Source organism: Peromyscus californicus, unplaced genomic scaffold (genome assembly GCF_007827085.1).
Source record: "Peromyscus californicus insignis strain IS unplaced genomic scaffold, ASM782708v3 Scaffold_13__1_contigs__length_99412109, whole genome shotgun sequence".
In the NCBI taxonomy this organism is placed as follows: domain Eukaryota; kingdom Metazoa; phylum Chordata; class Mammalia; order Rodentia; family Cricetidae; genus Peromyscus; species Peromyscus californicus.
The window spans coordinates 79648621-79674510 of record NW_026294424.1 but is presented as its reverse complement, the minus strand read 5'-3'; the positions used below and the strand labels follow the sequence as shown (position 1 = coordinate 79674510).

Here is a 25890-nt window from a genome sequence, read left to right as displayed (position 1 = left end):
GAATAAAACTGCAATACAGTATCAAGAACGGACTGCTACTTTTATCTTTCACAATGTGCTTGCATATAATCTGGTTCCAAACAGAATATTAAAATTTCCAAAGAACGAAATAGTATGGACTTTGTCTGAGATACCCCCCTCTGATATTTTTGTCTTGAAAACCTTATACCATGTTTGAAAAGTTAGCTTGCACGTTCATGAGACCTGCGATTCACTCTGTTCTCATTGGTTTTGTGTCTACAATCATCAAGTGACCATCTCACTCTAGAAAGTTCTGCAAAACAGACAAACACAGGATTTTTTATTTAATATTAATTTGACATTGACTTTCCAAAAATTTATATTTCATCCACAACTCTACTTTTTTCTCAACTTGGATTTATGAGGATAACCTTTAAAAATATAACAGATTTATTTAATTTTTAGAAACATCATACAAGGAATCTATGAATAGACTACTATTGTGATGAAAATGAACCCATTAAAATCAGACTATTGTTCCTTATTTATCATTTCCAGTTCTGATCTATTTCCTTGTCCTCTATAGTAAGCCCATATGTAAAACCTTCCAGATCTTTTCACATAGTTTATTTTTAAACTTTTATAAATATTAGAACTCATTTGTAAAGGACAGTATTATTTCCTTTTGAAAAAGCTTTAATGGTACCATGGTATGTTATTTTACACAATTACCCCATATATAATATTTTAAATATATATGTAAAGCATAAGATATTTATTCAATTTACAGAGGAGGGGAGAGGGAGAAGGAGTCCGTTCAAATCAGGAAAGACATGTTAAGCAGAAAGAACTTGAAAAATTTTCAAAACTTTAAAACTTTTTGAAAGGCTGGAGGTGGGGTCTCTGGACTGAGTCCCAGTGATGATTCACAGAACAGTAAAGAAACAACACCCATGGGAAGCTATTGTGGAATGCAACAGAGAAGATCCAGTAACTATGACATCAATACTACAACTTCCTCTTGTCCACAAACTGCTTCTCGGATCCAGGAAGACGGAAAGCAAATTATATGCATTGTTTCGGGAAGCATCACCTCCCGATGGCCTATTGCTAGAGAACCATAGCAGTCTTACTTCTACATAGGAAGGCCCTTGGTTGCTTCATCTAATAAGGAAGAAACTTAATTTGTATCCAGAATCACAATTTTAAGAAACTATGGAAGATGTAGGTTTTAGGTTCCCAATTGTGGCTACACAAGAGGGGGCCTTAGAATGTAGGATGAGTGTGTTAACTCATAAGAGCTGCTATAAGCTTATACCCTTGAACATTGAGCAATATTTCATGTATTGATATAAAATGATTCATTTGACCATTCTTTGTTGAATAATTTATTTCCATTTTTTGCTGTTAGGGATTTTGTAATAAATTTCTTCATGTATTTCTAGTTGAACATGTGTGCTAGGATAGATAATAACTTGGTTAACTTTTAATTCTGTGAACCACCCTGAGAAGATACTGTCTCAATTCTAACTCCTATTACCCAGATATTAGAATACATTGCTCCATATTTTTACAGAATCTTTATTTGATTAAAAATTTTGCCTCTTTAGTGTTTTTTGAGACAGAGTCTCACGTAGCTTTGGCTAGTCTCCTACTCATCACATAGCTGAGGGTGACTTTGAACTCCTGCTCATCTTACCCCCATAACCCAAGTGCTGGTATTACAGGCATAGGCTACTCTGCCTGGTTCTCCATATCTTATTTTTCTTTTAAAGATTTATTTATTTTCATTTTATGTGTATGATGTTTTGCCTGCATGTAAGCCTGTGTACTATGAGCATTCAGTGCTTGCAGAGGCCAGAAGATGGTGGTGGATAACCTTGAAACTGGAGTTGCAGATGTTTCTAAGCCACCATGTGGGTGTTGGCAACAGAACCAGGTCCTGTGGAAGAATAGTCAGTGTTCTTCACCACTAAACCAACTCTCCAGCTCTTTAAAAAATTCTTTAAGTAATAAATATTTTTAGTTTTAGCAGCGACCTACCATTGTTTTATTTATTTATTTTTTATTTCTGTAAATACTATGTATAATGAGGATAAGTTCCATTTTTATGTTAATTGGCCACTTGTGTTTTTGTCTGAAGAATCTATCAGAGCCACATATCTGTGTATGTGCATAATATATACCTAAAGTTACACATTTAATATATTTTTTTCAATTTTAGGAGGCACACACATATTTTGAGTATTAAGCAATACCTGGAATGGATAACTTATTTGCTAAATCCACTGAATACTAAGTGTTGTGAGAAGCATCTGAAAAATAGACATTTCACATGATTCTTGCTTTCAAGTTCAAGCAGCTTGCTTTCAGATGATAAGACTACCCATAGGACAAATACAAACAGAAACTGATATAAAAGCAGATGATTAAATGCAAAACTAGTATTGATAAGGCTAGATGATTATTGAGAAGGTAAGGCTTTACAAGTAAGTCTCAGTGAAAGAAATGTTAACTAGTTGGGCCATGAGGCATGAATGATCACTGGATAAGGTAAGTGGAAATTTGGGCAGCATTATGGATCTTGAATAAAATTAATACAGCAGGAAAACACTTGGCATTCAAGAAAGACCTAGAAATGACTGAAATAAAATCAAATTGTAATTATTAAGACAAACAGTTTTTTTTTTTTGTGTGTGTGTGTGTATGTGTGTGTGTGCATGTGTGTCAAGCATGTCTCAGTCAATACAACTGTTTCCCAAGCATGGTCCTGTTGGCCCACACATCTTTACTTATTGGGAGGGTCAGTGTCAGAAGCTATATGTCAAACAGCTAGTTGTCACTCAGCCTGGCATTGGAGTAGAGACCACATCCCTTCTGTTATATCATCCTATTATTTGAATAAAAGAGCTGGAATCCAAAAGGGTACAATAACAATCAAAGAGTTTTATATCTTATCCAGAAAGACAATGAGAGTTTAAAAACAATTGGTGTATGTATACATGTTTGTGATGTATGCAAGAGTGTGTAGAAGTCAGACGTCAGCATCATGTCTTCCCCTGTTACTCTGTATGTTATAACTTGGGACATATAATCTCTCACTGAACCTGGAACTTGCCTTTCCAGCTAGACTGGCTGACCAAAGACTCCAGGGACCCACCTGTTTCCACCTCAATAACATTGAGATCACAAGCATGTTTCTGTGGCTGGATTTTTATGTGGGTTCTGGAGACCCAACCTCAGGTTCTAATGTTTATATGGCAAGCGTGTTATCAATTAGGCTATTGCCTGAACCATTAATTTTTTTCAATAAAACATGTCACCAATATGTAATAGGAGAACAAATCACAGCAGTTACATCATCATTCTGGTGTTAGCCTGAAGCTTCATCTCCCAGGTTCATCTGCATACTCTATAGATCATCACCCCATCCTTTCTACTCGACCATCCTGTTTCATTTATTTTCTTTCTAGCATGGTTACTTATCTCATATTAAATTATACATTCACTAGTCTATATTTGTTGATCTTTCCCATTAGTGTGTAAGAGTGTGAGAACAGGGCTTTCATCACACCCATTGGTATATTAACATTTCTTGGAACAATATGAAACTCCAGGAAGTATGTAAAATATTTATTAAATGAATGAGCAGATAGAGAAATGTGGTCTTCAAGACATGAAAAACAGTCACAAGAGACAAGATGTGTGTACTACAAATACTTAAGTGGATCCCCGAGCTCTGTTTTCACAAGAACTCGGTGTATCACTCAAAAACTTAATATATGTTCATTTAGTAAAACAACTATCAGATGACTAATTAGGTCATTTCACTTTCTATGCAAAGAATCATAAAAGTGAAATGCTTTGTTACTTTAAATCTACTTGTCACCTGTAATTTCAGCTCTACAAAGTATTCGACTATTCCTATGAGACTCTTTAAATTTAAAGTGCATTTCAAATGACTGATACGCTCATAGGATTGTTTAATCCTAAACAAGACAACTTGGAGTTAAGTCATTCGTCAGAATGCTCGGATGGACTTGTTAGTTTCTCTAGGGAGAGTCTGTGTGCTGAAAGGAAGGCTAGCTCCTGAGTCAGAACACTGACTCACCAATGTGTGGTGGTGTTTTGGGGTGGGTCTTTGCGATGACCAAGTTATACTCATTGTTTTCATTCTAAGTATTCTACTCAAAGGCGATCTTCGTTATTTCCTTGAAGCTAAAGATCCTCATTTGTTACCACACCTGTTAAACAAGTTTCTTTTTAATGGCATTCTGCTATCGTACCCACCCTTAAAATCTCAACTCTCCTTGTAGCTAGTACATTTATCTGAGAACCACTATCAACACATAAGGAGTTCAGAAGTTCCCTGTATATTAACACCAGCAATCACTGAATCGGCACACTATGTATAGGTAAGTGGTAATTTGCTAGTCTAAAATTCTGACAAAATAGAATTTCTTCTCAATTCGAGTTCTACCTTAAGAACTGGGGCAAAATAATTGTGCTTAGATGGAAAATACATAGTGATTCCATAGCATGTTGGCATTTCAGCCTGTAGCTGCACTGTCACAAACATGTATTTGTGTTTGGAATCTAAAGTGTTAAGCACTGATTTGAGGGGTGCTTCAAAAAAAGGGGTATGTAACCTAATATCCTGTGAATGGAAAAAAATGTGACTGTGTGACTGTTGTCCAGTGGAGAGGCTATAGCAGAGACATTTTCTTTTCTTGTGAGTTAAATATGAAAAAGTGGTTAGTAGATACAAGGATCATGGACTCTTTGTATTTGTTGAATAGCTCATGCTTCTGACAGTGCATTAATAAATATTATCTTGGATTTCACAGTACTATTACTATACATTGTCTCTGTAAAGATGTTAATGTATATCTCATGTAAATATTCTTCTGAAGTATGTGTTATTAAATCTATATATTTAGGTAAAAAAACAGCCCATAAGACATATCTATATGGATAACATCCAGTGTTATTCTAGAATGGATACACTCATTGTGATAAAGCATACTAAGAACAACTTTCTTGGCTTAAAGAATTTATGTGTGATTTTGTTTTGTATTAAAGATAGTATTTCAATTATGACCTGAATTTTTCTTATTTTCCATATCTCTGATCTATCAATTAAAGAGTCATCAAGCAAACTTAAGTTGAAAAAGTCCATTATGACTGTTTGTTTGTGTTTGTTTTGTGAGTAGCTATCAACTCTATTCTGGGTACATGATAGATTTTATTTATAGAGCGTTTCGTTCTTTCTCCACTACTAGCTTATATCCCTGTGAAGTCCTATGTTTAAAAAAAGTAAAAGGATTAAGCCACTATTTCGAGAATTTTGAGATACCTAGGCAAGACTCAAAGCCCTAATTCTGTAATCCACTTCTCAGAGTAAAACACTGAGCCAATTATATTCCTGAGCTTGGAAGGATTAGGAAATGTGGTTGATTGTGCTAGGGATTTAAGGAGGCTTTGGTGAATTTTGGGATGCATGTAGGTGCTTGAATGATGCATGGCTGCAGGAAGTGAAAGGAGCACCAGGTATAGAAGTAGGCTTCAAAACCAAATTTTATTATTTTTAATGTTTTCTTAGAGTTAACCACAGGCTATAAACTAGAAAAAACCTAGAACAATCTGTTTTAGTGCCTTGTGAACATGACAGTGAGAATTTCATGGTAATATACATCTAATATTCCATATTACCCTGAAGTATCTCTTACAAGATTTCCCTAAAGAGTATAAGGTGGGCTATCAGAAACTGGCTAACACTGGAATGCTTTTTTTTTGTGCTTGAGAATGTTCCTTGTGTTTGTTAGCATTTATTTAATCATTTATGCTAGATTACAGTTTGTAATGTCTTTGGGTTATGTGTGAAAGACAGCTAAAACTCAGAAAAAAAATCCAAAGAGTGACATGAAATAATCAAGGCAGAACATGGATAGGGAATGAACTATAAAGCCCAGTATCCTATAGTTATTGGATAAGATGAATGAGCAAAAAGCTGTTTCAGTTGTTTCTTTTCAAACAAAATGCTAAATGAACACTAAGAAATTTTATTTGGCAAAAATTCAACAGAAGCAAATCTTTTATGTTTTTTATTAGAATATAAATTACAAAGAAAATTTGTGTCTCCAGATTGTACAAAGGCCTGTTCTGAACTGTTTTCTAAACAAAACTAATCAAAAGAAGAAACATAAACATGAATCCCTAATTAAGAGATAATTAGAAAAGTACTAATTTGTCAAAGTTCATGGAAGACAGGCAGACAAAGGGTTTGGACTGAGACTAGACCCCCCTTCAGTGAGAAACACGTTGGGGGAACTGAGCTCTTGTGAGCTGCGGTAAACTCTGATGATCAACAATGTTTTGAGTCAGTCAGCAAACAGGCTCATCACTTAAAGGCTTACACTTTTAAGGGGCACCAAGCATTCAGAATGGAAAATGCAGGAAGCGTATGAAAAGCTGTGACAGCTTAATCACTGTTAAATTGGAAGCAAATGTTTTACCTTGGGAAGAGAAATGCTAATTGTGTGCAACACTCTCACACACCGACCCGGTTTTACAATCTCTGTTCTTCCTGCATGTAGATGCTTGCTAAATTCCTACCCGCAGCTGTGGTTCCTCAGTTAATCACCAACATGCCATATGTGATGTGTACTGGAAATCTGTAAATCATTCAAAACCCAGGTCTAAAAAACATCATTGTATCCTCAACTGATCTCCTCTAGGCGTTATTTTGTACTCCCATTTAAAACATATTCTTCCCCTTTACTAACATAGCCCCCACGCTCTGGCAAGTGCTTTTAGTCTGTAAACTTTCTCAAATTCTTCATTTTCTTTCCCTTGTTGACATCATCTCCCAGGCTTCCATTGTTCCGCTCCCATGGATTATGAGAGTTTCTGTTCTAGCTGACCTCACCTGTCGTTTTTTCTCTTCTTTCAACTACGGTCACACACACTCTTGGTGTTTTCCTTCCTAAGTACTATACGTTCTCTGTTCTTTAATTTTTTTATTACATTTTATTGTGTGTGTATGTATGTGTGTGTGTGTGTGTGTGTGTGTGTGTGTGTGTGTGTGTGTGTATCTCTGTGTGTGTGTGTGCATGTACACAGGCTTATGTGTGCACGCCATACTACATAAGTGAAAATTAGAAGACAACATACAAGGCTTGATTCTCCCCTCCCACCATGTGAGTTTCTGAGGTCAAACTCATGTCATGGGTTCAGCAGTCAATACTTTTACCTGCTGAGCCATCTTGCTGACCTCTTTCCCCCCTTTTATGTCTTTTCATACTTATGCACCTAATCACGGGGAGTTTACAGGTGTCAAGAAGAAAGTAAGACAGATCTGAAAAATCTGTGTGTTTTCTGATGTATTTTTCATGTCCTTCATTTACAGGCCAGTCATAGCATCCCGCAAATCTTACCCGTTGTGGGTAATCATCCTTGGTGTGCTTGGAGTAGGGGCAGTGCTTGGGGTAACTATTGGACTCTTAGTTCACTTTCTGGCAGTAGGTTGGTATACATTTGTATTAATTTCTTTTTGCTGTGCTTTTATTTCAATTTCTGTGAGATATAAAGAAGCAATTGCAACCCATGAATTATCTCCCTCTATAGCAGCATTGGGGACCTTGAGCCCTGCAAGAGAGCATCACTAGCATTTGCAAATGTTGTGCTATAGACGCACTTCTCTCACACACAGGTACAGAATGAATATAAATTTAGACTCAGATGAGCATTAACTGATAAACAAGCAAAAAAATTCTACATGTGGTATATTTATATGTAATATAGATATAATATACTTATATTCTCTTGATATATTTGTATTCTAGCCCTTCTCATGTCCTCCACTTTTATGATAGCCTATTTTTCTTTGATTGTTATTGTTACACAGACACACATATTTGAGTATGCACAAATATATAAATATAACCTTCTGGGTCTATTTTTGTTGGTGGTATGTATATGGTTTCTGGGTTGACCACTGTGTATTGGATAAACAAGGGGGTTAGCCCTTGATTCAGGCTAATCCTTCTTCTCCCAACTGTCAGTAGTTTGCAGCCTAGGGGTGGAGATCTATAAAATTTCCCCTTGTTAACATGTCCATTGATACTATTATTGTTCCAGTTTTGTTTATGCAGCCATTTCATTTTTTCTTTCCTTTTATTGAAAATAGATTTTTTTCATATAATATATTGTTTATATTAGAAAAAAATGGACACGTACCTACACAGGAATCTCATAAAAACACAAAGCTGGAAGTCATAATATATATGTAAAGGCCATGTAAGGTTAAAAATACAAAACCTTGACTTAACATTATGAGACAAGGAACCTCCAAAGATGCTCTTGAGTTCATTTTGTGCTGGCCATCTATTGTTGGGCATGGGTTCTTCCCTTAAGAGTGCTATTTCCCTAGCAATATTCCCTTGGAGAAAACTAAATTTTCATTTGCAAGTGGTTATCAACTGGGGATAGCTTCCGGGTTAGGGATGGGGGTATGTGCCCACTTCTTCTTGCAGCTCTAGGACCCCATTAGATGTAGATCTGTGAAGGTCCTATATGCAGCCATTTCTAAGACTGTTTCACAGCAAACCTCCTGATAGTCTGGCTCTTATAACCTTTCCATACCCTATTCCATGATATTCTCTGGGCTGTAGATGCAGGAGCTGTAATATAGATGTATACATTCAGGCTGGCCTTTCCATGATCTGTTGATCTCTTCATTTTATCCAGTTGTGGTTTTCTGTGATGGTCCCCGTTTCCTGTGAAGAGAATCTTATTTGATGGGGGATCATAGCTATGCTTGTCTGGTATCTGTGGTTGCTCTACATTATATGCTCACATCTGAAGATTTGGAGCCAGGAACTGCAGATGAGACATGTGACATTTGTTCTCTTGGGTCTGTCTGGGTTACCTCACTCAATGTATTTCCTACCTCTATTCCTTTATCTGAAAATTTCACAATCTCATTTTTAATTAAGCTGAACAGTATTCCATTGTGCATAGGCATCACCTCTTCCTTATCCATTCATCTGTTGAAGGACAGTTAGGTTGTTTCCATTTTCTAGTTGTTGTGAATATAGTGGTGAACATGGCAGAGCAAGTTTCTGTGGAGTAGGTTGTCGAGTCCTTTGGGCATATGCCAAGAAGTGGTCAAGCTGGGTAATCAGGAAGATTTACTTTTAGTTTTGTAAGGATTTTCCTCACTGATTTCCAGAGCTACTGGACCAATTTGCATTCCCATCAACAGCGAATGGGGGTTCTTTTTCCTTTACAGCCTCCCCAGCATTTATTGTCAGTTATTTTGTTGATCTTCACCATTCTTACTGGGGATTGTCTTATGAAAATAGCAACTGTCTTTTGATATTATCTATATTATATGTAAGATGTGATATGTATATCAATTAGATTAGTATCTGTGAAAATTGAGGAATTGAGTATAATGTATTGATTGCAGGCCTTTGAGTCAGATGACTGAGTTTTTATACTTGACCTTTCTTAATAGATATATAATATTATGCAGATTACCTAACTACTGTGAGACTGTATTTCTCTTGAAAAATTAGTGTGCTTCTTAAGATTTTTCTATAGTATCATCCGGTAGTAGTACTTAATGAATGGCAACTTTTAAAATCTATAATCTGACAACTGGTTACTCTAATCAGAAACCACTACTAAGTAGTATATAGTTCTCTCTGTCTCAATCAAGACGCTTCTCTTAGGGCTGGGGAGATTGCTTAGTGGGTAAAGGAACTTGCCACCCATTATGAGGACTGGGATTCAGACTCCAGAACCCAAGTAAAGCCAGGTCCAGTAGTACACATCTGTAATCATAGTACTCATGTGGAAAAATGGGAGGTGGATACAAGAGAACCACTGGAAGCTTGTAGGCCAGCTAGCAAACAAGAGAGACCATGTCTCAGACAACATAGAAGTAAGGACTGACAGCTGAGGTTGTCCTCTGACTTTCACACATGTTAGACGGCACTTGTGTGCCCAACTCACACACACAAATATGCACACACACATGTATGTCATATATGCAAATCATTCATGTGTGTGCACATGCACAAAGATTAAAACATATGTTATTATTCCTTGTTATCTATGTATCCATGTATCTATCTGTCTGTCTATCTATCTATCTATCTTCATCATCATCATCATCTATCTATCTATCATCTATCTCTATCTGCTTTTTATTATTGGTTTTAAAACCATTATTTACAATATAGAGATTATCCACTTAGTCATTCCAGAAATATTCACAAGGGGTTACCCATATCTAACGAGCACAATGCATCCTGCCTTGTGTTGCTGTGCAATCTGTGTCTTGACTTGAAATACATTTAATTTAAATAGTTCTTGGATCATTTTTGTCTCACAGAAAACAAGGTCTACTACTATCAAGGTAGCTTTAAAGTGCTGAATATTCCATATAACAGAAATTATGAGAGGGAGACATCACCAGAAAGTAATGGCCTCAGTGAAATCCTCGAGACTAAAGTAAGCTAGATTTTCATGTATTTGTTAACTGCTTAAAGTATAAACATACTATTGAAATTTGATGTTTAACTCTGTTTTCTCTTAACAGATGGTTGATGCCTTTCAAAATTCTAACATTTACAGACAATATATTAACTCTCAGATCATCACATTGGTGTAAGTAACTATCATTAATATCAGAAAAAGAGATAAAACCATCATACATATTATTGTATTGCAAGTGCTCCAGGAAAAATGCATATAAAATTTTCTGATATATCACAGCCATTGCCAACAATGATTAAGTACAAACATTATCATACCTATTAGCATAATTGTTCAATATAAAACCAAAACAAATTGAGCTTATATAGTTGAGGTTATTAGATTTAAGGGAATATATTGATGCTTAAATTACATTTGACTTATCCTTCTCATTTCCTACATATTTGTATCCACAAATCATTAGATGGTCCCTAAATCAAATGTTTGATCCCCTCTTGGTTTTTATTAATGATTATCCAAAATATAGATTTTATTATCTCCTGTCTTTCTACTTGAAAGTCAGCCAAACGTTGTTTGAAGTGTTCTTAAGGCTCTCCTTAAGTGGGGTAGAAGAAATCACACTTATACCAGGCTTTGATGTCACAAAAGGCTTCTATACACCATAAAGAATATGTTCCCTGCACATGGGTTTAGAGTAGCAAAAGAGTCACAGGGAGGGTACTAGAATAGGCATTGGACAACCTGAGTCCAGATTTTATAATTTAATAGCCCCAGGGCCTTAAGAGAGTCACATTACCAGGTGAGCCTCTCTGTTTAATGAACTATTAATGCCAACAGCTTTCTTGTCTTCTTCATAGACCAGTATGCAAAATAGAAAAGATGGCATGTGTAGAAATATTTGCAAATAAACACATTTCAAATGAAGAAAAACATTGTTTTTACTTTAATCAATGCCACTAATGCCTACCTTTTTGTCCCCATTCCTGAACTAATGTGACTCCCAGGATTGCAGGATAGATTCATGCTCCCATTAGAACTAACCTTGGGTTAATTTGACTATTGGCCCAAATGGAAAATTAATGTCGAAGGGTCCATGTACCTCTCAGTGGTGACTGCACACAATGTGCGTGTGTATGTGTGCATGCATGTGTGTGTGTATGTGTGTGTTTCTATTTTATTACACATGCATGTAATTCATGTGTCTGTAGGTTGTTTTTCTTTTGTTAGTTATAACCTTTTTCTTTTTTTTCCTTTTTATTAAAATAGAAAAGGGGAAATGTGGTGGTATTTTACTTGTACTGAAATGTGATTTTAATTGGATGTTAATAAATAAAGTTGTCTGGGGGTCAGAGCTATTAGAGCCATAGCAAGTGCGTGGCGGCGGTGGCGCATGCCTTTAAGGACCTGGAGGGCGGTACATTCAGGCAGTGACGAGGCAGTCACATGTTCGGGTTTACAACCAATGAGAAGGCAGAACAGCTAGAGTATATAAAGACATACACACAGGAAGTAGGCCCCTTTTTGGAGAGCTCTCTTGGCTGAAGAGGATCGCTGAATCAGGAAGGGTGAGGCTCTTAGCTCTGACCTCTTGGCTTTCTTCTCTGAATCGGCTCTGTGTTTCTTATTTAATAAGACCGTTGGTTACATCTACAGTAGGTAGCAAGAGTGCAGACAAAGTGGAGAAGAGACCACAGGACAGTGTACTTCTCTTTGATCTCTATGTACTGCTTCATAACCCAAGTTCACTCGAGCTGAGTAGCTCTCAGAAATGATTGATTCGTACACACAGTATTGAGGCTCCTTCCAGACACTGCTCCCAGGGATCATAAAGAATATCCACACACCCATTCTTCAGTCTTTCAGCTGGTCACTATTTTTTGCCAAGCTGTGCAAGTCTTCCTTGAACACCATAGCCAAATTACTTCAAGGTCAGTTTTATACATTTTGTCATCATTGCTGGGTACTGGCTAGCATCAAGGCCCTTCTCCATCAGAGCCCAGTCTACACACTGGATAATTAGGCACAGGACAACAATATATAGTGTTAAAAAAATCCAGAGTACATCTGTACTGAATAAAATGCCTACTTTGATAGTGGCATACTCCTAAATACATTACATAAGCTCTCAGGTATTCAATTTGTCCTTGTTCATAAAATCCAATAACAAGCCGGGCGGTGGTGGCGCACGCCTTTAATCCCAGCACTCGGGAGGCAGAGGCAGGCGGATCCCTGTGAGTTCGAGGCCAGCCTGGGCTACCAAGCGAGTTCCAGGAAAGGCACAAAGCTACACAGAGAAACCCTGTCTCGAAAAACCAAAAAAACCCAAAAAAACAAAAAAACAAAAAAAGAAACCAAAAATAAAATCTGATAACAATACTTTTACTGTAGAATAGTAGAGATGACAAAACGTGTATCAATAAATGTAACAATACAGTACCTGTAACACAGCACTAATCAATACATGCTAATTAATAACAGCCATTTTCAATGGTTGTTCTGTGATATAGCTCTTCTCATCTCTGCTTGATGAAAATTTCAGTTTGATGATGAAGTAGAAATAAAAGTACTTTAATGTCCAGTTCTATATCATTGCTTACATGAATGTTCCTTTAATCCTTTAAGCAAAAAATTACATGTATTTCCTCCAAGTATCTGTGGTATCTGTTTCCATGTCATTTGTTACAGTCCTTTCATACATGCCTTATCTTTCATTAAAGTCTGAAAAATTCCTTGAGGATAGGGACTGTGCCTTAGTCATCACTCAGTGGAATTCAGAGAAGTTACACATCTATAGCAATTGCTCAATAAATGATTGGTGAATACATAGACATGTCTCAGTTCTTCTGTGATCATCTTTCCTTGGCACCTTTGGCTACTTCTGTTTCTAAAAGATAGGTAGAATTGCATGTCCTCCAAATTGCATAGCACAGCTGTACACATTCCGTTGACACATGTGTGTAGGCATATGGCAGACTGAAAACGTCACCTAAAGTGATGCTATTGCACAAATCTGTAAAGAGAGAACAAAATCAAAATATTCAAGATTAGAGGAGGGGGTGTTAGTTTTAACTTTGGGTGAAAGCTTTATATTGTTTCCAGTCCTGATAACAACAGCGTGACAGCACATATATGGCTGGTGTTCAAGGATCCCAGGTCAAATAAGGAAAACACAAGAAGGAGAATCGAAAGCATCTTACGTCAGATGCTGGAGAAGCACTCAGGATCACCGACTACAGATCCCAGGTCTCTGAAGCTCGTGGGTAAGCTTACCTATTGGATGACAGCAGCGTGACTGTATCACTTTGTGTCTAGGATAGGTCATAAACACCAACTACAAAGCTGATCTTTAGTACAATTTTAAAGGAATGTCATTATAGAGAGATTTTCATTCTGTCATTCATATCCTAATAATGTTACAATTTGTAGTTGCTTAGAACAAGGAGGGATGGCCTCTCATTCTACAATAGATACTAATATACTTAGCAAACATTTTAAGCAATGTGTTTTTATTTTCTTGATGTATGAAAATTAACATTAGACTAGCAATTCTAATACTTGTCTCTTTTTAGAAGTTGTAATTATATGCTGACGTGAATCAGTTTTGCTGATTGTTGAACTTACACTTTTTTCAAGAGAAAATAGTCCCAGTTTTTGACATTGGATGATGTAGACTATAGCTCCAGTTAATGAAAATATAATTTCTCAAGTTGGATTATGAAGATGATACTTGCTGGGCGGTGGTGGCGCACGCCTTTAATCCCAGCACCCGGGAGGCAGAGCCGGGTGGATCTGGTCTACAGGTCTGCCAGCCTGGTCTACAGAGTGAGATCCAGGAAAGGCGCAAAGCTATACAGAGAAACCCTGTCTCGAAAAACCAAAAAAAAAAAAAAAAAATGAAGATGGTACTTGAATATAATGTGTTGGTACTTGAATAAATGTAACAAAAAAATCTCAATATGCTAATTCTTTCATTTCTATGATACTTTGTTCTGGATTCCACATTACTACTAGACACCTCTGGTCTGTGGAAGATGCTATCTCCATTGCCCAGTTTAAATTTACTGTGGACTTTTTGGTCTATTTCAGAAATCAGTAAGGTTGATGCTGAAAAGATGATCAACAACCGTAAGTTCAAATCCCTTTCCAGTTACACATGAGGTAATTTAAACCACAACAGTCAAGATCATTGCAACAGGGCACAGCGGATTTTACATGTAATAATAACTTACTCAATCTTCAGAACACTCCTAGAGTGGGGTATGATTACAATTGTATCTTAGAGATGATGGCATTGAAGCACAAAGATTGCCTGGATTCATCCAGGTTGTAAATGATAGGGCCAAGATTCAAATTCAGTGAGTCTAGTGGCAGAGCCCATGAATTAACCATGGCTATGTCTTCCAAAACTTACATATTCTCCAAGGGTTAAAGTCACTATGTGAGAGACTCCTGGAGCTGCTGGTGATTCTCCGTATGGATGATTCTATTCTTATCTGGTGCTGGATGGTGACAGTATCACATATAACCAAACCAGAACAGCTGAAAACCCAACAGCCTGGACATGAGTGGGGGTAATGAAGGGCGAGGGTCGAGGGAAAGAGACCTTGGGGAAGCGGGAGATCCCAGCTGGATCAACAACAGAGAGGGAGAACAAGGAATAGGAGACCATGGTAAATGAAGACCACATGAGAATAGGAAGAAGCAAAGTGCTAGAGAGGTCCACAGAATCCACAAAGATACCCCCACCACAGACTGCTGGCAATGGTCGAGATACAGCCCGAACTGACCTACTCTGGTGATAGGATGGCCAAACACCCTAATTGTCATGCTAGAAACCTCATCCAACTACTGAGGGATCTGGATGCAGAGATCCATGACTAGGCCCTGGGTGGATCTCTGGGAGTCCAATTAGCGAGAATGAGGAGGGTTTATATGAGCGAGAATTGTTGAGACCAAGGTTGGATAAAGCACAGGGACAAATAGCCAAACGAATGGAAACACCTTCTGTATTGTCATCAAATTCATGTCTTTCTATCCTCCATGAAACCAAATCAACCCATTCTGAAGGCTGCGGGAGACGGCCAAGAATGTCGGCAACCTACGACAGAATCAAGGGAGGTTCCACTGCTCAGAAAGGAGAGTGGCCCTGGCAAGCGAGTCTCAGGGTGAATGGCAGACACTATTGCGGGGCCTCACTAATCGGTGCAAGATTCCTGCTGACAGCAGCTCACTGCCTTCAAAGGTAAGTTCATCATGTTCTCTGAGGTTGGAGAAACCCAAGGAGCTAGGCAGTCCTTATCTCAGGCAAATTGTCGTCCATGCTCACAGGTGTCCAAGTTTGAAAAATATATTATTGCAAGTAAGCCTGACTCAGCCTTTCCTACTTTTACCAGTAAAAATTGGAAGAGTGATTACATTTTTATTGATTTTTATGCTGTTCATTTTTAATATGCTTTTTTTCTTACACAAGTCTCATTTCTGATCAATTTATACTTCAGATCTTAAAACACTTGCAGTCGCCCTAAAATATTGTATCATATCTCTTCTCTCCCTCTAACTCATCACATATACCCAAGTCTCTTGGTCATTTAGGTAAATATGACTCAGTCTAAAATACTGTTTTCTCTAAAAGTAAAAATTTCCTTCCTCTTTAGCATGCAGATTTATGTCCTCCTGTTTATTGGCTTCATTAACTACTTGCATAAATATTATACATTTATAATTACCCATATGAATGTAGAACTTGCATTGAATTTAAGCTTCTTTAAGGCAAGGACTCTATCTCCCTATCTAGTGTACTGTAAAGAGATTCAAACAAGATGTTTCAAAAATGATTTAAAACAATTAGATTATATGGGGCTGGAGAGGTGGATCAGCAGTTAAGAATACTTGCTGAGCTTAAAGCACAGGGACAAATAGCCAAATGAATGGAAACACATGAACTATGAACCAATGGCTGAGGGGTCCACACTGGATCAGGCCCTCCGAATGGGTGAGACAGTTGATTGGCTTGATCTGTTTGGGAGGCATCCAGGCAGTGGGACCAGATCTTGTGCTCATTGCATGAGTTGGCTGTTTGAAACCTGGGGCCTATACAGGATTGTTTGGCTTGGCCTGGGAGGAGGGGACTAGACCTACCTGGACTGAGTCTACCAGGTTGACCTCAGTCTGTGGGGAAGGCTTTGCCCTGGAGGAGATGGGAATGGGGGGGGGGCGTTGGGGGGAAGGTGAGGGGGACGGGAGGGGGGAGAACAAGGGAATCCGTGACCGATATGTAGAACTGAATTGTATTGCAAAATAAATTAAAATAAATTAAAAAAAAAAAAAAAGAATACTTGCTGAGGACCTGAGTTTAGTTCCTAGCTCCCACACAACTACTCCCAATTGTCCATAACTACAGTTGCAGGGGATACAATACCCTTTTCTCACCTCCAAGAGTTCGAGGTATGCACGTAGTGTACAGACATATGTACGAGCACAACATTCATACACGTAAAAAAAATCAGAAAAAAATTAAAAATCAGCCTGTGCCATTGAAATGGGCTATAATGCAAGGAAATATTGCTGCCATAAAAAACATATGGAAGATGTAAATTTTCTACCATATGCTATAAAATGCAGTATTTCTGGCATTTAAAAATAAATACAAAAATATGTGCTTTTTGTTTCCTTAGGACAAATAATCCAAAAAACTTAACTATTAGCTTTGGCACTGAAGTAGCTCCACCCTACATGCAACATTATGTTCAAGAAGTTATTATTCATGAAAACTATGTAAAGGGGGAACATCACGATGACATAGCCGTTATCGTGCTCACTGAAAGAGTTTTATTCAAGAACGATGTCCATCGGGTTTGTCTTCCGGAAGCCACACAAATTTTCCCACCAGGTGAAGGAGTCGTTGTTACAGGATGGGGAGCGCTTTCGCACAATGGTGAGTCCAACAGAAGCACAAAGCGTAAGATACAGGGGCAATGTGAACATGCAGCCACCGGAGCACAGCGTGCTAGCTAGGCAGCATTTTATCTCCAAATGCACAATTCCTTCAGGCCATCCCTCAGGGAATATTGCTCAGGACCTTTCAGAATACTTTGGTTTAAAACCTTCAAAGGAGACCAGTTTAGGTATAGAGACTCTTTGTCCTGTAGAGACGAATAGAAAAGTTTCTGGACCAATGATGTAAGAAGGAAAAGCAATGGTAACACTTGAAAGGTATTTCTAGTGAATACTTTGGACTTTTATTTTTCATTAGTTTTGAGAGGGGAGAAAGACAGAGGGCAGGGGAGTGTGTGTGTGTGTGTGTGTGTGTGTGTGTGTGTGTGTGTGTGTGTGTGTTTATCCTAAAAAAAAGGCAAGTGTCCATTCTGGTCAGGTCCTCAGCTGTGGTGATATTTTAATTGTGCTGAAATGTGATTTTATTTGTATGTCAATAAAGTTTGCCTGGAGATCAGAGGTCATTATCAGAGAGCCAGGAATAAAAGTCAGGTGGTGGTAGCCCACGTCCTTAATCCGATCACATGGCAGGCAGAGTCTCTGTGTGGTCAAGGACACAGCCAAGTGTGGTGACCCTTGAGTCTTTAAACCCAATATCAACCATAGAAACGAGGAGGTCTGTATAGACAGGCAGTGACGAGGAATTCATGTGGCTGGGCTTAGAGCCAATGAGAAGGCAGAACAGGAAAGCAATAACACTCAGGACACATAGGAAGAAGATCTCTCTCTCTCTCTCAGGGTAAGGACGGCAGCTAGTGGTAAGATAAGGTGGTCTTGGCTCTTTGCTAGTGCTCGGATCTCTTGGGCTTTTAACTCTGTATTTGGCTCTGTGTTTCTTATTTAATAAGACTGTTTAGAATTTCGTCTATACTCAGCACCTGTTTTTCTGACCATATTAACCATGCTTACTTCCTTCAGGTGAATCCCCACTGTTACTTCAGAAAGCATCTGTTAAAATTATTGACACAAACACTTGTAATGCTGAAGAAGCTTACAACGGCAGGATACTGGACACAATGCTCTGTGCTGGTTACATGGAAGGCAATATTGACGCTTGCCAGGTGAGTCTGGAAATTATTTATAAGGACCACATAGTGTATAAACAACCCTTATCATTCTGTGATGATAATCATTCTGGAGATCATTCTGTTCTTCATTAGTTGTGCTTTGATAGGCCTGTAGGTAGCACATGTTTATAAGTGTTTACTAAACACTGAGGGTAGATTTTTCTGAGTTGAGTTCCATCCCAGGTCCTTTAAAAATATTAATTCATTTAACTCTCACCATAACTGTATGATATAAGTACTATTATTCTCATTTCATAGATAGGGAAATGGAGACAGAGGAACATTAAGTACTTTATATTAATCACACAGCTGCTAGGTGGTAGGAGTGTGCACCCACATTCTGGGTTATCTCAAAACACAGTACATCCTCTTAACCATAGGTCAGAAAGTGATAAGTTTCAGAGATATTTCAGCCTTGTCAGGCTATTCCCACATTACTCTTATTTTCTTATCCCCCTCATAGCTAGAGCCCTGGTCATGTTTTTCAGATACAAAACTTTGAATTTCAAGCATACTCAAATGTATTTCCTAAAAACTTTCTCAAGAACTAGTTTGTAACTTCTCAGGTCATACTTTCAAATTCTCACTCAAAAAGGAGAAGCAGAGAATATATTTTGGTCAGTATCAATTGAGGTTAGGGGTGTATAGGGATTTGTATCCTATGCCTCTCCACAATCTTGAAGATGCATTAATAATTTACAACTTCATCTGGAACATCATGGCATGTAGGTAGCGTTAGCTGTCTCAGATGAACCTGTCAAAATGATAAATGTTCTTTGCTTTATTTAGGGTGACTCTGGAGGACCACTAGTTCACCCCAATTCTCGAGGTATTTGGTACCTTGTTGGGATAGTGAGCTGGGGACATGAATGTGGCAAAATCAACAAGCCAGGGGTCTATATGAGAGTGACTGCCTACCGTGACTGGATTGCCTCCAAGACTGGGATCTAGTAGGAAATTGTCTTCTAGTACTGAATGCAGATCATTGTTGCCTGGTACTTGTAACTATTACTTAACATCCATTTCTTTATTGTTTTTTCCATTTTGTATGTACGTGTGTTTGCATATGTATGGGTACATGTGTGTCTGTGCTCATGCATTTTTGTGTACACTCATATAGATGCTCAAGTTGATGTTAAGAATCACCCTCAATTATTTCACCTCATTCAGTGAGACAGGCTCTTGGTCTTACTAGTCAGGTTGCTGTTGGAACCCCTGCCTCTGTCTTCTAAGGATGGAAGTACAGACAGGCCTCTATGCCCACCAGGTATTTATGTGCATTCTGGGGATCCCAATTCCTGTCCGTAGGCTTCCATGGCAAGTGCTTTATCACTGAGCAAACCCTAAGCTCTCTTTAAAACATTTTTATTCTATGTGTCTGGGTGTTTTCCTGCACCAAATGCATGCCTAGATGTCAGAAGAGGGTGTTGCATCTTTTTGGATTGGAGTTACAGATGTTTGTGAGCCACCCTGTGGGTGCTGGGAATTGAACCCAGGTCATCTAGAAGAGCAGTCAGGACTCTTAACTATGGAGTCACCATTGTCTAATACTTTCCATGCTTTTTAAATGTGTATAATGGCCCATTTTGAAAAAATTATAGCCCTAAGGAAATCTTTGTAAACTTTTAAGAAAATTCAACAAAACAAAATAAGAAATCTTGAGTTTCTTGGTCTAGGAAGCCATTAGCCAAGAAAGTACTCCCACCAAAATACTGTTAAAATACTCTCTTTGTCCTGGTTTATCAGCCTACATTATTACTATTTCACCATGAAGTAAGGCTACTGGGTTTTATCATGTAGACCTTGTAGAACTATGGGAGCATGTTGTTGACTGGTGATTTATCAGACTGCATGATGAGAGACCAGTGCCTCCCAAAAATCAGGTTGGAATGTGCTGGATCTACTTTCATGTCCAGAGCTTTGTGGAAGGCTGTAGTTGTAACTTTATCTAGTCTGAAATGAAGTGTTGAATTACAACCTCTTTTTACTGAGGCATTCCCACATCTGAAGTCATTGTGAGTTTCTCACTACCAATAAAACGAGAGAGAAAAGCACATTTTAAGTTACAGATAATAAGTATAGTAATTCTTCAGCATAGACACAGATTTCTGGGAAAATTTTTTATGTATAATATATTTTTTTAAACTATCTGAGATCAATAAAAATGTATGATGTGTCCTAATTAAAACAAATGTAAAGAAAGATCTTTCTATTCAGTAATAGCTCTTGATTGTGTGTTTACTTAGTGGTTCTACTATTAAGTAGACTAGTTTTTCTTTTCTCTTGTGGGAGTGAGAGAGGTCACTGTCTCTAGTCCCACTTGAAGGTGAGCACACTAGCCTAGGTGGGACACTTCTAGCCTGTGGAGATTGATAATGTGGTTACTCATCTTCCCAGTAAATTTCAGCTCCTGATTGATCTAAGAAGTGACTCTTCAAGAAGCTACAGAAGTGGGTGTCAAAGCCTTAGGGTTCAGGACATACAGACATGAAAGCCTGCTTCAGGCTCATCTCCAGAGCCACTGATCCCCAGGGGCTACTGTCCCCATTGGGGTTAGTGTGGTGTCACATTCTCAATACATTCCAGGCATTTTGGTATTTCTTAGCCAATTCAAGAGAGCACCCACTATTTCCAGTGCCCACCATTCTGGTGGAGATAAGAACTTAGAGAGAGAGTGAGTAAGGAAGTCCTGCTGGTGATGTTGATGGAATAATGTGGCTGACCTGAGAGCCTACAGCTTGTCAACAACGAAGAGCCAACCACATATAATAGCATTGGTGAGTCTTGGAAGAGGGATGAGGGGAAGACTAAGATTTTTCCGGAAGTAGTAGGGGGGCCAGAAAGGAAGATAGATAGGCATGCTGTGTCTGTAGGAAGATGCCTTATAAGGGAGAATATTAATCCTTTTTTTCCCAAAGGTTTCATGTCTCTGAGGGTTATGATTAATGGCTATAGGGTTGGCGGTGGAAGAAAACATTGGACTTGGTATTCCCCTTAAGAAAAGCAAAAAAGGGGAATGGGTAGGTATAGGATATTAAGGTAGATTATTGTATATGCTAGTAAACTAATTTAGTAAAATATCAGCTTTAGATAAATTGCACTGTTATGGATTCTTGCATATTGATACAAATGAAAACTATTTTTATATTCTTACTCCAGATAATTTGTATAGTGATACAAATACAGAACCATATTTGTTGTAATGTACATATATTTCTACTCTTATTTGAAATGTGCTTAATATTATGTGCTCCCACAGCTCCCAGAAATGAGCATAGTACAGTGTTTACGAGGCACAAGTCTCTACAGTCAAGTGACTTCAATCTAATAATCACTCTTGAAAAATACAATTCTTAATCAGTGTTTTCTGAAACCTTCATTTATTGACTTTATAAGATTAAATCCTTATAAGATTTTAAAATTTTACTTAATATTCAGTGACCTAGACAGGATTTAGAAGAGAAAAATATTCTCTCTCTCTCTCTCTCTCTCTCTCTCTCTCTCTCTCTCTCTTTCTTAAATACTGCCTAAGCAGGTGCTTTCCATTGTGCTTGTATATTCCTGGTCCTATAGGAGAAAATATTTTACTTATTTTTCTTCTATCCTAAATAGTGGTTTTATGAATGTGTATATCATGTCTAACCACACAATAAATTAACCTTTTTAAATTGATTTCTCTTGTTACAGGGATTGCAGGCATATGCCATCACATCCAGATTATAAATTTACTTTTGAGTGGTATTTTTGGTTCTCTTATGTTACACATAATCCCAGTTTCTTAAACTGTTCAAAGACCAGTTCTCTTAAAGTGGCTTTGGCATATTAAATTCCAATTAATTATCTTGATATTTAATTTATGTCACAATTATTTTCACACCATATTATTTATTGTCATCATGACAGTAAATTAAACAACACTGTTTAACAACTGTTGAGTTCTTGCTGTGTGTCAAGGAATGATTCTAAAGACTCCATCCCAACTAATGCTCTGTCTATTCTATAAGGAAAGCTTTCACTCTAACTTTACAGATAAAATCTGAAACACACAGGGGTTAACAACCTTGCCCAAAGGTACAAAATAATGTCCATCCTGTCCTATGCCAACCAGTCACAGAAGCCTTGGTAAGGAAGCAACTCTGACAGGAAGTTTGAGCAGTTCATAATTTTTGTGTATTTGTTTGTTGTGGTGTGATTTTATTTTTGTTTGTTTGCTTACTTGATTTTTTTTTAAGAGTGAAAATTCCTTATAGCTTTAGGTAATACTATCAAGAAATCCATACTGGGAAATGACAGTAACACCACTTTTCCCAAATACATTTGTATTTGTAAAACATTGTGTTTTCTCATCTGATCCCACATAGAAATGCCCCTTGTCTGTGGAGGATAGTCTTAAATTAGTTGGTGTGGGAAGAGTCAGCCCACTGTGGGCAGCACCATTCCCTTTGCAGGGGGTCATGAACTATGTAAGCATGAACAAACACAAGAAGCACAGGCAAGCAAGTTAGCATGTATTTATTCATTTCTCTGTGTTCTTGACTGTGGGTATTATGTGAACAGCTGTTGAAGTTCCTGCCAAACTTCCCCACAATCCTTCACTGAGATTCTGTTCAGAGAATTCTTGGTTGTGTTCAAGTTAATGATTAACGGTAGCCATCACACTGTTTTTCTGAAATGTTACAATCTAGGTTGTGTCTAAGTTAATGATTAATGGTAGCTGTCACACTGCTAATCTGAAATGTTAGATTCTCAGAATGCTTTAATACATTCCAAACTGTTGATAATCTCATGGAGCTTTTAAAAACAATGTTTCTTTGAAGTTTTTAGAAAACATATCTATTGATAGTAAACTGAATACTAAGACTGAAAAACATTTAAAAGTTATCTTAAACATCACTGAGACATACCACAAGGCTTATGGCTATTTGAAAAGCCACATTTCTCAGGTCTAACCTAGTACCTTAGAACAAATCTCTGGTGCTAATTTCATATTTCAAGTGTGGAAAGAACAAAATGTTTCCACGTAATAAGCAATAGGGAGCTCTGAGAATCAACCAAGATGATAAGTCACAAGAGTTGCAGTGCATTTCCAGAACAAAGAAGTCTGAAATAGATTTAACTGTAGTACAATGATCAGTGTCTATTATTGGAAAGCTCAGTGTTTTACTAGAGTCAAAAAGAGAAGGGAGAAGTATTATGTTGAGCGGAGAAGCATTCACAGCTTCTTTGATATATGTGCCATTATTTCAATAGAAAGAAGCTCCATAACTTTGCGCTATAGCATGCCTCTTCTGTCCGAAAACTGAGTTAGACCAGAAGCAAAGGTAGGAAACAGAGTTTATTTTGAAGTTTATCTTAGTGCTATTATTAATAATTTTTGTTTTCTCCAGCCTGTCATACTTTCCGTAATGAGAATGGTTACTTTATAACAAAAAGTCTTTGTTATTTCATCCACAACGATGGGTCATGTGGATGGAATCGAATCTGAAACAGGTTTGACCATTTTCGTCTTTTGTATCAAGCGATCTGGGAAAAACTCTTTTATCCCATAGCAACAAAGAACTGAAAGGCAATAAGAGTACTTCTATAAATGTTAGTGCATGACGGATTTGTTAGTCATTCTTGCTTCCCCACAAGTATGTTAGGGAAATTGGTCTTAATTGAGTTTTTTTAAACTAGATTATATTTTAAATTCTAAAACCAAGTGATATATAAATGAATGTGTTAGTCTGGATTATTTTTCTACATGTACATTTTCACATTTGTTTAAACATTAAGTCTTTAATCATTCTTCTGGCTTCAGGCTTCAGGCATCAGGCTTCTGTATTTTTCTTGTATAAGCAGAACACACCCGAACCTCTTCATTTCCTACAGCAGAGGGCGCTGCAACCCAAGTATCAGGATTTAGGTTTTTTCTACGAATGTCAAACTTGAAAACTGTGATTATGAAGAGAAGTCACACCAAGAAGCTGAACAGCACAGCCAAGCTGAAAATTTTCTTTCTGAACTACATTTCTTTAGACAAGAACTGTGAACCAAAATGTTTCATGCACATTCTTATCAGTTTTAATCAAAGCTTATCTTTTATTAAAGGTATCTATCTCTTCCTCCTCCTGTGTCAAGTTTTGTGATAAATAGCACATCAGGGAGTGGATCAGAGTGAAATCCAGTTACTTGGGGCTTGTATTCTTTTTAAAATTATTTAATTGTTTTAAGTGCATGGTGTTTTGCCTGCATTTATGCCTGCAAGCTGCATGTTTGCCAGTGACCTTGGAGGTCTGAAGAGGCCATCAGGTTCCTTGGGCCTGGAGTTGCAGATGATTATGAACTGTCAGGAAATGGACACAGCTCCTCTGGAAGAGCAGGAAGTACTCGAACTGCTGAGTCATTTAATTGTATTCTAATATCTAATTCCTTGTGATCACTTTCCTGGAAGAGCACAGGTTTAGATTTTAAACATTTTCAAAGGTTTATACCCATAGGAGGATTTTTTTTTCCAATGGGAGCTATAGAAGTGCTCTTCCCTTTCAATATTCAATATTCCCATTCAATATTTCCAGGTTAAATCAGTTAACAAACAACAAAACACCAGGGGATTGCAGTCCTTTGGAAACTTCTGTTAAGAAGAAAAGTCTCAAGAATTCTACTGTTTGTCAGACATCACAAAGACTCTTTTTGACTTTTAAAAATCGGGTTTGCAGATTATGTCAGGTATAAAAGCAAAGTTAGAAAAGAAAGAACCTGACCTGAAAAAGAGTTTTCATTTTGTTTTGTCATCTTCCACTACTAAGTACTGAGTACAAACTCAAACAGCATTCTAAAGATATTAATACATTTATTTGGAGAGAGAGAGAGAGAGAGAGAGAGAGAGAGAGAGAGAGAGAGAGAGAGAGAGAGAGAGAGAGAGAGAGAACATGTACACCCCAATATGCAGATCAGGGTCAGAGGACAGAATTGGTTCTCTACTGAACAAGCAACCAAACACATACACATAAAAAACAATAAATTTGCATCTGAGGAACCTGCATGGGACCAGACTAGGTCTTCTGCATACGGGAGACAGTTGTGTAGCTTAGTTTGTTTGAGAGACCTCTGGCAGTGGGATCAGGATCTATCCCCGGTGCATAAGCTGGCTTTTTGGAGCCCATTACCTATGGTGGGACGCCTTGCTCAGCCTTGATGCAGAGGGGAGAGGTTTGGACCTGCCTAAACTGAATGTACCAGGCTTTGCTGACTCCCCATGGGAGGCCTTACCTTTGGAGGAGGGGATGGGGCGGTGGGGGTGTAGGCAGGGTAGAGGGAGCAGGACAGGAAAAGGGGATCTGTTGGTATGTAAAATGAATAAAAAATTTTCTTAAATAAAAAT

General features: G+C 37.8%; 1 protein-coding gene across 1 annotated transcript; it reads left to right on the top strand.

Annotated features, from left to right (window-relative positions):
• The first annotated feature begins 2421 nt into the window (after positions 1–2421).
• On the top strand, positions 2422–19478 carry LOC128108916 (transmembrane protease serine 11B-like protein). The gene is made up of 10 exons (XM_052735918.1): positions 2422–2441; positions 7370–7485; positions 10364–10482; positions 10571–10638; positions 13567–13727; positions 14554–14592; positions 15535–15709; positions 17142–17401; positions 18379–18521; positions 19317–19478. The coding sequence occupies exons 1-10, from the start codon at positions 2422–2424 to the stop codon at positions 19476–19478; spliced, it is 1263 nt and encodes a 420-aa protein (XP_052591878.1).
• The last annotated feature ends 6412 nt before the right edge of the window (positions 19479–25890 follow it).

Excerpts from the sequence above, each read along its gene's own strand:
- LOC128108916 (XM_052735918.1), top strand. The coding sequence starts at position 2,422 with ATGATTATTGAGAAGGTAAG. Across the intron at positions 10,639-13,566 it reads TCTCAGATCATCACATTGGT|TCCTGATAACAACAGCGTGA; the intron begins GTAAGTAACTAT and ends TATTGTTTCCAG. Across the intron at positions 18,522-19,316 it reads GCAATATTGACGCTTGCCAG|GGTGACTCTGGAGGACCACT; the intron begins GTGAGTCTGGAA and ends TGCTTTATTTAG.